At 48.4% G+C, this 12,806-nt stretch overlaps 2 protein-coding genes across 2 annotated transcripts in view; both read left to right on the forward strand.

Annotated features, from left to right (window-relative positions):
- The first annotated feature begins 1,671 nt into the window (after positions 1-1,671).
- LOC138113454 (UDP-glucuronosyltransferase 1-6-like) lies at positions 1,672-6,159 on the forward strand. The gene has a single exon (XM_069021673.1). It carries the CDS (start codon positions 1,771-1,773, stop codon positions 2,719-2,721), a length of 951 nt encoding a protein of 316 aa, XP_068877774.1. The 5' UTR covers positions 1,672-1,770; the 3' UTR covers positions 2,722-6,159.
- Positions 6,160-9,576: 3,417 nt separating this feature from the next.
- LOC138113452 (UDP-glucuronosyltransferase 1A1-like) overlaps positions 9,577-12,806 on the forward strand; it is a 35,304-nt gene continuing 32,074 nt past the window's right edge. The window contains exon 1 of the mRNA XM_069021670.1: positions 9,577-10,523. Within this exon, the coding sequence (XP_068877771.1) occupies positions 9,675-10,523 (849 nt within the window). The 5' untranslated portion in view covers positions 9,577-9,674. The remainder of the gene's footprint in view (positions 10,524-12,806) is intronic.

Consider the following 12,806-nt stretch of genomic DNA (forward strand, 5'->3'; position numbering starts at 1 on the left):
CGGGGCACCTTGAGGCCATTTCCTCTCGTCCTTTCCCTTGGGACATGGCAGAAGAGCCCAATCCCAACCCACCTCCTGTCAAGAGAATTGTAGAGAGCGACAGGGTCCCCCCGAGCCTCCTTTTCTCCATAAACACCCCCAGTTCCCTCAGCTCAGGAGATTTTTTAGCCCCTTCCCCAGCTCTGTTGCACCTCTCTGGACAGGGCTGCCTCCAAATTTGTGACTTTTGCCCCAAATCCAGCATTCCCACTGTCCCCTTGCTCACGTGTAAGCAGGGAGTGACTTTTACCTCGCCCTGCCTTGAACCCAGCAAAGTCCAGCTACTCCAAAATTCCTGGCTGAGATAACCTGGGATAACCAGGCCCACTGAGGGAGCCTTTGGCAAGTTCACAAACAAACTGAGGTACTGATTAACTTCACCCATCCCGGGATTGCCTTTGCACCCACTCCTCAGGCTGAAGCTTTGGATGGAAAATTCATCCTGCAGCAGGAGGGAGGGGAGGGCAGGACATTTCCCCACCAGCCCTCTCCTCACCCCACTTCAGCAAACAGCTGGGGTGCCATCACAGAATACATCAATTAACCTATTTCTGTGAGAAATGCTGCTTGCTAAACTGGTCTGCTCCCCAACAACCAGCTCTAAGTGTGCTTTATAAAAATCTCAACATATTTAGTAGTTATTATTATTATTATTATTATTATTACTATTATTATTATTCTTTTTCTTTACAGTTTATAATGAAAGGTTCAGAGAGAATTTTAGTCACTTTTACCTCAGAGCTTCTCCCCCCTACTCTAAAGCTCAAATATTTTATTTTCTGAAAGAAAACTGCTCTCTGCCACTTTTCCAGTAGTTTCTCCACGTGAAGAAATAATTAAAGACATTGGTAAAAGGGAAAAAATAAAAAAGGCTGATATGAGGAAAACAATGCAGTTCATTTTGGTGCACGGACTGTGGCACGAAGGGAGATGAGAGAAGTCGTGTGCCTGAGGGATGGAAGCTGCATGGCTCTGAATATCCTGGGGTGCATTATTTTTAGTTTTGGCATCAATGGCAATGCTGTGAGGCTGATGGATCTTGGGAAATCTCACCTGTGCTGGACCTGCTCCTTTGCTGAGCCAGGTCTCAAATCTGGGGCTCCGCTGGTTGCTAAAACACATTTAGTGCTTGTCTTAGTCCTGTGGGGAGGAGTTTTCAGCTACCTGAGGGCCACCTCCCAGGCTGGGAAACAGCTCTGGAAAGGGAGAACCTGGGCTTCAGCTGCCAGGCCAGCCTCTCTCAGCACCTCTTCCTGCTGTCCCTGGCACCGAGGAGATTCCTGCCGGCTCACAAGAGCCTTAAGGGTCTCCTGCTCCATCCCTGGAGGAATCATCTGAGGATCTGTGTCTCCAGCACAGAGAGGCTGTTTTCATTTGTTACTGCTGTGCTGGGAGTTGCTCACACCCAGTTTGCCTCCCTGGCTCCTGGCCAAGGTGAAACATGAGATACAACAAAGACAAGGAGTCCTGAGGGATCCAAGTAGCAGGTCCAGGAGCTCATCGAACACCAGTGACTCAGCACTGAGAGGGTCACCCAATCTGGCTTTCCAAGGAAGGAGGGAAAAGGCAAAACAGCAAACCACCCACAATTCAAAGCAGTGAATCATTAACTACAGGATTATCACAAAGCACAACGCAACGAATCCACCCATCAGTTGCTTTCCAAAGCATCTTCAGGCTACAACCTGCAGGAGAACTCTCTTCCACAGCCCCTACTGCGGCCGCAGCAACATGGCTTTGAGGCTTTGCTGTGCCTGGATTTCCATCCTCCTCCTCCTGCCCGGCCTCTCGGACGGAGGGAAGCTCCTGGTGGTGCCCATGGTGGGAAGCCACTGGCTGAGCATGCAGGAAGTGGTGGAGAAGCTGAGCGAGAGAGGACACGAGGTGGTGGTGCTGGTTCCCGAGGTGAGCTGGCAGATGGAGACGACGCAGGCCTACAAGGTGGTCACGTTCCCAGTGACACAGACCCTGGAAGAGCTGGATAACTCCTTTCAGGAATACGTGGCCATGCACCTGACAGAGAAGCCTTTCCCCCTGAACGCCCTGGCACTGTACAAGGCCTCGGTGCACGTTTTCAGCACCTTCTTTGGGCAGTGCAAGGACATGTTCCGCAGCCAGGAGACCCTGAGGTTCCTCAACCAAAGCGGCTTTGACGCCCTCCTGACAGACCCGGCCTTCATGTGCGGGCCCATCCTGGCCCATCATCTCTCCCTGCCCTTCGTGTTCTTCATGAGGGGATTCCCGTGCAACCTGCACTTTGCAGCCCCGCAGTGCCCGAGCCCTCTGCCCTACATCCCGAGACTGTTCACCTTCAACTCAGACCGCATGACTTTTTTCCAGAGGGTGGAAAACGCCCTGGTTTCCCTCCTGGAGCTTGAGTACTGCAACGGTTTCTATGGAGAAGTACTCAAGCTTTCCTCGGAAGTTCTTCAGAGGGACATGTCCCTCATGGACATCGTGAGCTCCGCTGCCATTTGGATCCTGAGGTTTGACTTTGTGTTCGAGTACGTCAGGCCAGTGATGCCCAACATGGTCTTCGTTGGGGGGATCAACTGTGCCAAGAAGAAACCACTGCCTAAGGTAATGTTCCTTCTCCTCCAAACTGTACATTTTCCAGTGAAAAGTCACTGTGTTGTTTCAGGAAGTTTATCGCTATTGATTTGTTTTATAAATTTCTGGTAATGATTTAATTCAGACAGGTTTGGGCAGTTGTTTTCCACAGGCCGAAATCAAAGTACCTCGAGACTTATTTGAATTGATGAGGGTTTTCTAACAAAACCAACAAAAAGGGATTTCATCTACGTCACGGGTTCAGTTTGTAACCGGGCAGAAACACCAATTTAGTGTAGTGGTTTGGTCTAAAATACTCATTCCTGTTTATCTTCTGTGAGATAAGAATTAGGAGAAATGCAAAGCAGGCACCAAACTTGAGAGAATATAAAGAAGTTTATTTAACAGACCTAAAAGAAGGAAAAAAAATTATACCACACCTTCAGAACTCTCCTCCTCCCCCCACCTTCCTCCCCTCTCCCACTGACAATGTAAAAAGACAACCCTTGAGATGTTCAGTCTGTTTACCACTTCCATAATAACCTTGTTCAGTCCATTTAGAAAGAGAAGTCTCTTTTTGCTCGTGCTATGAAAACAGTATCACACCGAGACAGCCACCCACTTCCAAATATTGTTCAGTCCATTTAGGAAGAGGAGTCTCTCTGCTCGCAATGTGAGTCCCTTCCCCCGACCTGCAGCTTTTCCTGCAACTGCTTTCGAGGGTCCACTCTTGAAAGTTTTCTGGGGTACAATTTTAAGGTTGAGCCATTCAGAAACAAAAAAACAGAGGCCCTTCTCCTTCCCTGGGAGCAAAGGGTCTTCCTCATCTTCATCTTTAAGACTATCTCTGGGAGCATCTCTAGGAACTGAGGTTTTCTCCTTTCCCGTTTGGAGCAAAAGTCCTCATCTGGTTCATCTCTCCCTGTCCAAACTTGTCATGAAATTACAGCTGCGTCAGCATCTGCCTATTGCTTACGAGTTGAACACTCCACCCCCCATATCTTCATGAAATTACAACGGGATACTCTGACATATCATAGCTTCACAACAGAATTTCAGCTTTAAGCACCTCCTCTCTCTCTTCCCGCAGGTTTTCAGCTCTTCACAGCAATAAAAGGGTTAATCTCACCTCGGCCTTGCAGCTTTGCAGCTGGAATGTTGAATTTTTATCGCAGTGGAGAGAGGGGGAGAGCCAAGCTGCTCTGGCTGCCCACGGCAAGGCAGTGGGGGGGGTTCCACGGCTGGAACAGGCCCATGGCTCCAGAATGGCCGTGGCCCACTGGCCCCTGCACGGGGCCTGCAGCCACCTGTCCCAGCACCGGAAACGAGAGAGAGCTTGGGGGGGAGTTTGTCTATTCTTAAGTGTGGATCACAGAGGCAGTCACAACTTTAAGTGGCTTAAAGAATTGTCCATATTCAAACTGGCCAGCTGATAGGTTCTGTCAGGTCCCAGAGGAAGCTGTAAGCACCCCTTAGCAAGGATATCCCTTCCGGGACTATGCTTGCTAACCTATGACAATCTACCGGATGGAAATTACTGTCCTCAGTGAGTGTGTGTTATCCACCAACCAGATCCAGTTTTGATTTCATTTTAATGGAACCTGACATCTATTTCTTTCATCTGACCAAAAACCCAAGAGTCACCTTTTGTTTTTAACTCCAGGCTCATCAGCGTCAGTTTATTCACTTTAGTTGTATTTTCATGACAGATTCTTTCCAAACAGGCTGTCTGTGCTAAGTTACTCCTGTTTGTGGGGGTGAAACATAAATGTCACGCTGACATCGCAACAAATAACCTTACAGTCGTGGATTTGGTGAAAGACACGTGAATGCAGAACTCAGATAAATTTTCATAACTATTCCTTGACATTTGCTTTTACCAGAATTCTTTTGCAGGGTTTTTAAAGCTAATCTAGAAATCTCAATCTATTTGGATAGTCACCGTGTAATCTCTACAATGGTAACACCGGGCATTTCTCTCCAGGCACAAAGCAGGACACAAATCTCTTTCCTAGGAAATTGCTCCCTCGCTTCTGAATTGTGGCCACGCAATATCTCTGCACTATATCTTTGAGCTGAAGGGGTGGGCTTTTTCTTTCTTGTTTCAGATTTCTTTTGTGCTCTTTGACAGCCATCTGAACCTGATAAATAAGGCAAAGAATAATATTATAAAGTAGAATATTAGAATGATATTATATCTAAGGCATCCTCTCACGTCAGGCTCCTACACATGAACTGGCCCCTTCCTTTGATTATCCTTATCCACCTCCTCCAAACCCCTGGAACTTCTTCACCTGAGACATTAAAGTAGAAAGACTTTAAAGTTTCACTTTCCCAATGAACATAAATAGAAAATAAATCACTTTGCATCGGCTTTTCCTCCTCTGAATGCAGCTCTTACCCCTCGACTGCCTTAAAAACTCTGTACAGGCCCCTCCTCCCAAGCTGCTGGATGTAATTCCTGGCCTTGGCACTCATTCCTAGCTGTCTCCCAGCCTTCATTCCTGGTTCCAGCCAGGCCTGTTGCACTTCAGCATGCAGATTATTCTCCTCCCTGAATGCCCAGCAGCTCCTGAGTGGATTGTTTATCCCAAAAAAGGGCCGTATATCCAGGAGACACCACCCACCCACCGCTCCAGAGAGGCACTCGAGTGCCAAATCCTCCCTCGCTCCTTATTTCTGGATCCTCCGAGCGCTGCTTCCCTTAAAAACCACACAGGAATGTCGCCTGCAAGGAATTCTGGATGGCCCGGTGCTTTCACAGAGCAGGGACACCTCAGAGCACAGGGCCTCCTCCGCCTGCCAAGGCTGCAATAAATCCACGGCAGGACATCCCCAAATCTCTCCAATAAACCCACAGCCAGAGATCCCAACCCCCCCTCTAACAAAGCCATGGCAGGAGAAGCCAAAACCCTCTACTAAACACATGGCAAGAGATCCCAAATCCCGCAGCAAATCCACGGCAAGAGATGCAAAATCCTGTAGTAAATCCGTGACAGGAGACCCCAAAACCCATCCAGTAAATCCAGGCAGAAATCTCCAAACCCCTCTAATAAACCCATGGAAGAGGTCCCAAAGTGGTCTAGTAAAGCCAGAGGATTCCCAAACCCCTCTAGTAAATCCATGGCAAGAGATCCCAACCCCCTCTAAGAAATCCATGACAGGAGACCCAAAAATCCTCTAAGAAATCCATGGCAAGAAACCCAAAAATCCTCTAAGAAATCCATGGCAGGAGACCCAAAAATCCTCTAAGAAATCCATGGCAGGAGATCCCCAGACCCCTTTAAGTTATCAATGACAAACGATCCCAAAACCCCTCTAATAACGCCATGACAGGAGACCCAAAACCCCTCTCATAAACCCATGACAGGAGACCCAAAACCCCTCTCATAAACCCACGGCAGGAGATCTCAAAACCCCTCTAAGAAACACATGCCAAGAGACCCCAGAACCCGCTAATAAACCCAGGCAGAGACCTCCAAACCTCTCTAGCAAACCCATGACAGGAGGCTCCCAAGCCCCTCTAATGAACCTATGCCAGGAGCCCCCCAAGCCCGGCAGTCTCCCCCGGGCCGGCGATCCCCAGCCCCTCCGAGCCCCTCACTCACCGGGCCCGGCCCGGCCCTACGGCCACGGCCCCGCGGCCGCCGCCATGTTTGTTGTGTGGCGCCGCGCAAAGCACGCCGGGACCGGCGGCCCGCGGGGAGGGCGGGAGGCGCGCGGGGCATGCTGGGAGTTGTAGTTTCCCCTGCGTGAGGGCAGGGGGCGTCCTGGGAAGCTGTGGGACCTCCAGCCCTGGGAGTGCCCCAGGACACGCTGGATGAGGGCTTGGAGCGATCTGGGATAGTGGAAAGTGTCCCTGCCCATGGCACGGGGTGGAACAGGATGAGCTTTAGGGTCCCTTCCAGCCCAAATCATCCTGGGATTCTGTAAAGACCAGCTCCTTCTTTCAAACAAACAGTCGTTTTGTGGCGTGGATTTATTACAGTCATTTGGGATCTCCTCTCATGAATTTATTACAGGGGTTTTGGGACGTCCTGCCACGGGTTTATTAAAGCATTTTGGGATCTCCTCTTGTGGATTTATTAGAGGGGCTTGGGGATCACCTTTCATGGATTTACCAGAGGAGCTTGGGGATTCTATTGTCATAGATTTATTAGAGGGGTTTGAGGACCTCCTGCCATGGATTTACTAGAGGGATTTGAGGCTCTCTTTTCATGGATTTATTAGAGGGGTTTGAGGCTTTCTTTTCATGGATTTATTAGAGAGGTTTGGGACCTCCCACCATGGGTTTTTTAGAGGGATTTGGGATCTCCTGCCATGGGTTTATTAGAGAGGTTTGGCATCTCCTGCCATGGGTTTATTAGAGGGGTTTGGGATCTCCTGCCATGGATTTATTAGAGAGGTTTGGGATCTCCTGCCATGTGTTTATTAGAGGAGTTTGGGGATCTCCTGCCATGAATTTATTAGAGGGGTTTGAGGCTTTCTTTTCATGGATTTATTAGAGAGGTTTGGGACCTCCCACCATGGGTTTTTTAGAGGGATTTGGGATCTCCTGCCATGGGTTTATTAGAGAGGTTTGGCATCTCCTGCCATGGGTTTATTAGAGGGATTTGGGGATCTCCTGCCATGGATTTATTTGAGAGGTTTGGCATCTCCTGCCATGGGTTTATTAGAGAGGTCTGAGGCTTTCTTTCCATGGATTTATTAGAGGGATTTGAGGCTCTCTTTTCATGGATTTATTAGAGGGGTTTGGGACCTCCCACCATGGGTTTATTAGAGGAATTTGGGATCTCCTGCCATGGGTTTATTAGAGGAATTTGGGATCTCCTGCCATGGTTTTATTAGAGAGGTTTGGGATCTCCTGCCATGGATTTATTAGAGAGGTTTGGGATCTCCTGCCATGGGTCTACTAGAGGGATTTGGGGATCTCCTGTTATGAATTTATTAGAGGGGTTTGAGGCTTTCTTTTAATGGATTTATTGGAGGGGTTTGGGACCTCCTGTCATGGATTTATTCCAGCCTTGGCCAGTGTGTTGTAGCTACCCTAACAACTCCCTCCTGAGCCTGGAATGGCCCAGCCTGCACCCGACAGGATCATCAAGCTTGGAAAAGACCTCCAGGATGACCCTGTCCCACCCTCACCCCAGCACTGCCATCATCACCCCTGAACCACGTCCCCAAGTGCCACATCCAGGCTCCTCATGGACACTTCCAGAGACGGCGACTCCGCCACCACCACCCTGAGCAAATTCTTCCAGTGCTTAACCACTCTTCCAGGGAATTCTTTTTTCTAATACCCACTCCGGGGCACCTTGAGGCCATTTCCTCTTGTCCATTCCCTTGGGACATGGCAGAAGAGCCCAATCCCAACCCACCTCCTGTCAAGAGAATTGTAGAGAGCGACAGGGTCCCCCCAAGCCTCCTTTTCTCCATAAACACCCCCAGTTCCCTCAGCTCAGGAGATTTTTTAGCCCCTTCCCCAGCTCTGTTGCACCTCTCTGGACAGGGCTGCCTCCAAATTTGTGACTTTTGCCCCAAATCCAGCGTTCCCAGTGTCCCCTTGCTCACGTGTAAGCAGGGAGTGACTTTTACCTCGCCCTGCCTTGAACCCAGCAAAGTCCAGCTCCTCCAAAATTCCTGGCTGAGATAACCTGGGATAACCAGGCCCACTGAGGGAGCCTTTGGCAAGTTCACAAACAAACTGAGGTACTGATTAACTTCACCCATCCCGGGATTGCCTTTGCACCCACTCCTCAGGCTGAAGCTTTGGATGGAAAATTCATCCTGCAGCAGGAGAGAGGGGAGGGCAGGACATTTCCCCACCAGCCCTCTCCTCACCCCACTTCAGCAAACAGCTGGGGTGCCATCACAGAATACATCAATTAACCTATTTCTGTGAGAAATGCTGCTTGCTAAACTGGTCTGCTCCCCAACAACCAGCTCTAAGTGTGCTTTATAAAAATCTCAACATATTTAGTAGTTATTATTATTATTATTATTATTATTATTATTATTATTATTATTATTATTCTTTTTCTTTACAGTTTATAATGAAAGGTTCAGAGAGAATTTTAGTCACTTTTACCTCAGAGCTTCTCCCCCCTACTCTAAAGCTCAAATATTTTATTTTCTGAAAGAAAACTGCTCTCTGCCACTTTTCCAGTAGTTTCTCCACGTGAAGAAATAATTAAAGACATTGGTAAAAGGGAAAAAATAAAAAAGGCTGATATGAGGAAAACAATGCAGTTCATTTTGGTGCACGGACTGTGGCACGAAGGGAGATGAGAGAAGTCGTGTGCCTGAGGGATGGAAGCTGCATGGCTCTGAATATCCAGGGGTGCATTATTTTTAGTTTTGGCATCAATGGCAATGCTGTGAGGCTGATGGATCTTGGGAAATCTCACCTGTGCTGGACCTGCTCCTTTGCTGAGTCAGGTCTCAAATCTGGGGCTCCGCTGGTTGCTAAAACACATTTAGTGCTTGTCTTAGTCCTGTGGCGAGGAGTTTTCAGCTACCTGAGGGCCACCTCCCAGGCTGGGAAACAGCTCTGGAAAGGGAGAACCTGGGCTTCAGCTGCCAGGCCAGCCTCTCTCAGCACCTCTTCCTGCTGTCCCTGGCACCGAGGAGATTCCTGCCGGCTCACAAGAGCCTTAAGGGTCTCCTGCTCCATCCCTGGAGGAATCATCTGAGGATCTGTGTCTCCAGCACAGAGAGGCTGTTTTCATTTGTTACTGCTGTGCTGGGAGTTGCTCACACCCAGTTTGCCTCCCTGGCTCCTGGCCAAGGTGAAACATGAGATACAACAAAGACAAGGAGTCCTGAGGGATCCAAGTAGCAGGTCCAGGAGCTCATCGAACACCAGTGACTCAGCACTGAGAGGGTCACCCAATCTGGCTTTCCAAGGAAGGAGGGAAAAGGCAAAACAGCAAACCACCCACAATTCAAAGCAGTGAATCATTAACTACAGGATTATCATAAAGCACAACGCAACAAATCCACCCATCAGTTGCTTTCCAAAGCATCTTCGGGCTACAACCTGCAGGAGAACTCTCTTCCACAGCCCCTACTGCGGCCGCAGCAACATGGCTTTGAGGCTTTGCTGTGCCTGGATTTCCATCCTCCTCCTCCTGCCCGGCCTCTCGGACGGAGGGAAGCTCCTGGTGGTGCCCATGGTGGGAAGCCACTGGCTGAGCATGCAGGAAGTGGTGGAGAAGCTGAGCGAGAGAGGACACGAGGTGGTGGTGCTGGTTCCCGAGGTGAGCTGGCAGATGGAGACGACGCAGGCCTACAAGGTGGTCACGTTCCCAGTGACACAGACCCTGGAAGAGCTGGATAACTCCTTTAAGGAATACGTGGCCATGCACCTGACAGAGAAGCCTTTCCCCCTGAACGCCCTGGCACTGCACAAGGCCTCGGAGCACCTTTTCAGCACCTTCTTTGGGCAGTGCAAGGACATGTTCCGCAGCCAGGAGACCCTGAGGTTCCTCAACCAAAGCGGCTTTGACGCCCTCCTGACAGACCCGTTCTTCATGTGCGGGCCCATCCTGGCCCATCATCTCTCCCTGCCCTTCGTGTTCTTCATGAGGGGATTCCCGTGCAACCTGCACTTTGCAGCCCCGCAGTGCCCGAGCCCTCTGCCCTACATCCCGAGACTGTTCACCTTCAACTCAGACCGCATGACTTTTTTCCAGAGGGTGGAAAACGCCCTGGTTTCCCTCCTGGAGCTTGAGTACTGCAACAGTTTGTATGGAGAAGCACTCAAGTTTTCCTCTGAAGTTCTTCAGAGGGACATGTCCCTCACAGACATTGTGAGCTCCGCTGCCATTTGGATCCTGAGGTTTGACTTTGTGTTCGAGTACGTCAGGCCAGTGATGCCCAACATGGTCTTCGTTGGGGGGATCAACTGTGCCAAGAAGAAACCACTGCCTAAGGTAATGTTCCTTCTCCTCCAAACTGTACATTTTCCAGTGAAAAGTCACTGTGTTGTTTCAGGAAGTTTATCGCTATTGATTTGTTTTATAAATTTCTGGTAATGATTTAATTCAGACAGGTTTGGGCAGTTGTTTTCCACAGGCCGAAATCAAAGTACCTTGAGACTTATTTGAATTGATGAGGGTTTTCTAACAAAACCAACAAAAAGGGATTTCATCTACCAGATGGAAATTACTGTCCTCAGTGAGTGTGTGTTATCCACCAACCAGATCCAGTTTTGATTTCATTTTAATGGAACCTGACATCTATTTCTTTCATCTGACCAAAAACCCAAGAGTCACCTTTTGTTTTTAACTCCAGGCTCATCAGCGTCAATTTATTCACTTTAGTTGTATTTTCATGACAGATTCTTTCCAAACAGGCTGTCTGTGCTAAGTTACTCCTGTTTGTGGGGGTGAAACATAAATGTCACGCTGAAATCGCAACAAATAACCTTACAGTCGTGGATTTGGTGAAAGACACGTGAATGCAGAACTCAGATAAATTTTCATATCTATTCCTTGACATTTGCTTTTACCAGAATTCTTTTGCAGGGTTTTTAAAGCTAATCTAGAAATCTCAATCTATTTGGATAGTCACCGTGTAATCTCTACAATGGTAACACCGGGCATTTCTCTCCAGGCACAAAGCAGGACACAAATCTCTTTCCTAGGAAATTGCTCCCTCGCTTCTGAATTGTGGCCACGCAATATCTCTGCACTATATCTTTGAGCTGAAGGGGTGGGCTTTTTCTTTCTTGTTTCAGATTTCTTTTGTGCTCTTTGACAGCCATCTGAACCTGATAAATAAGGCAAAGTATAATATTATAAAGTAGAATATTAGAATGATATTATATCTAAGGCACCCTCTCACGTCAGGCTGTTGAGAGTGGCACTTGTTTGAGATTTAAGATGCAAATCCCTGCTGGTTGCACAACGTAGCTCTTTGCTTTTATATCCTGAAGATCTCAGAGCTGCAAAGAGTTTGTAACTTTGCCACAAGGGCAGAGACATCTCGCCCTCGTTTTATCCCTGCCGGATCCTGTCTTCACACTCCCATTAGGTGAAAATCACATGTTCCACACCTGGAAAAATCTTCTGCATTTCTCCTTTCTTCGGTCTCCTTTCCTAGCTACACTTTCTACAGACAGCAGAGGAGTTTCCCCTATTTCACTTTGAATAGTGCCCAGCAGCAGAGTGCAAACAGGAGTAAAAGTGAGTCACAGGGAGAAATGAAATCTGCCTATTCACACACACTGGTAAAGCCCTGGGTTGCTCATTACTGTTCAGAAACATAATTCTAGGAGAACAAATAGTTCCCCAAAGCCTATTGAACCGTTGCTCAACTGGTAAGAAAAGAAAAAGGATTACTGGGAGAGGGAGAGAGAAGAAGAGATTCAAAATGCAGATTCTTTCTCAGACAAGGAAGCCACACTCCTTTCTGTTACACCACTTCCAGAGTTTTCCACAGGCAGGGGAATGGGGCACTGTGGTCTCATTCCAGGTAAGAGCTCCTCTCCACTGTATCAGCGTGCTCCTGTGGAGGAGCTGCTCTGAGCTGAAGGAGCTCAGGCTTGTGCAGAACTGGCCCTACGTGTCTTATCCAGCTGGGAATTCAATCCTAAATTCTCTAAGGATCATCGCAGAGGTTGTGGGGGAACAGGAGACCACAGGGCTGGGCCTGGGGGAACACAAACTGCATTTACACCTTGGCTAAGCTGCCTCAGGCTGATTTCCTCCTGTCCTGCACTTTGCATGGGTGTCTGTCTGGGCAGCAATTACACCTTCATTAACAGGCAGAGAAATCCCAAGTTGCCAACTCTTCAAGTGAACGGAAGTTTACTACAAGGTTGGCAGGAATCAGAGCCAGTAAAATGACTCCAGAAGTACCTGAAGGCTGGTGGTGACATTGCAAATAAACTCAAACTGTGAGCTCTGAGACACGCTGGTGACAACCTCATCTTTAGCCAGGGTCAATGCAAAGTTGCTTTCTTGGCCAGTTCAGCAAAGCAAAGTTAGCATGATTCGATCAAAGCAAAGTTCAGTTCGGGAATTTAAGCTGCAGCCACCTTCCAAAGTTCTCCCTGGTTCTTCTAACCCAAACCTCCCAGTACTTACTGAAACAACTGCTGAACTGAAAACATTGAACTAACCCCGGGTTTAAATAGGTAGCTCCTCAAGTAATGAAAAGTGCTACTGAATAAACAACTTTTTCCCTCCAGCACAAGGCTTAAGAGTACAGGT

Source organism: Aphelocoma coerulescens, chromosome 7, assembly GCF_041296385.1.
Source record: "Aphelocoma coerulescens isolate FSJ_1873_10779 chromosome 7, UR_Acoe_1.0, whole genome shotgun sequence".
NCBI classification, from domain to species: Eukaryota; Metazoa; Chordata; class Aves; order Passeriformes; family Corvidae; genus Aphelocoma; species Aphelocoma coerulescens.

Bases quoted from the DNA above. Each gene is read 5' to 3' on its own strand.
- LOC138113454 (XM_069021673.1), top strand. From the start codon at position 1,771: ATGGCTTTGAGGCTTTGCTGTGCCTGGATTTCCATCCTCCTCCTCCTG.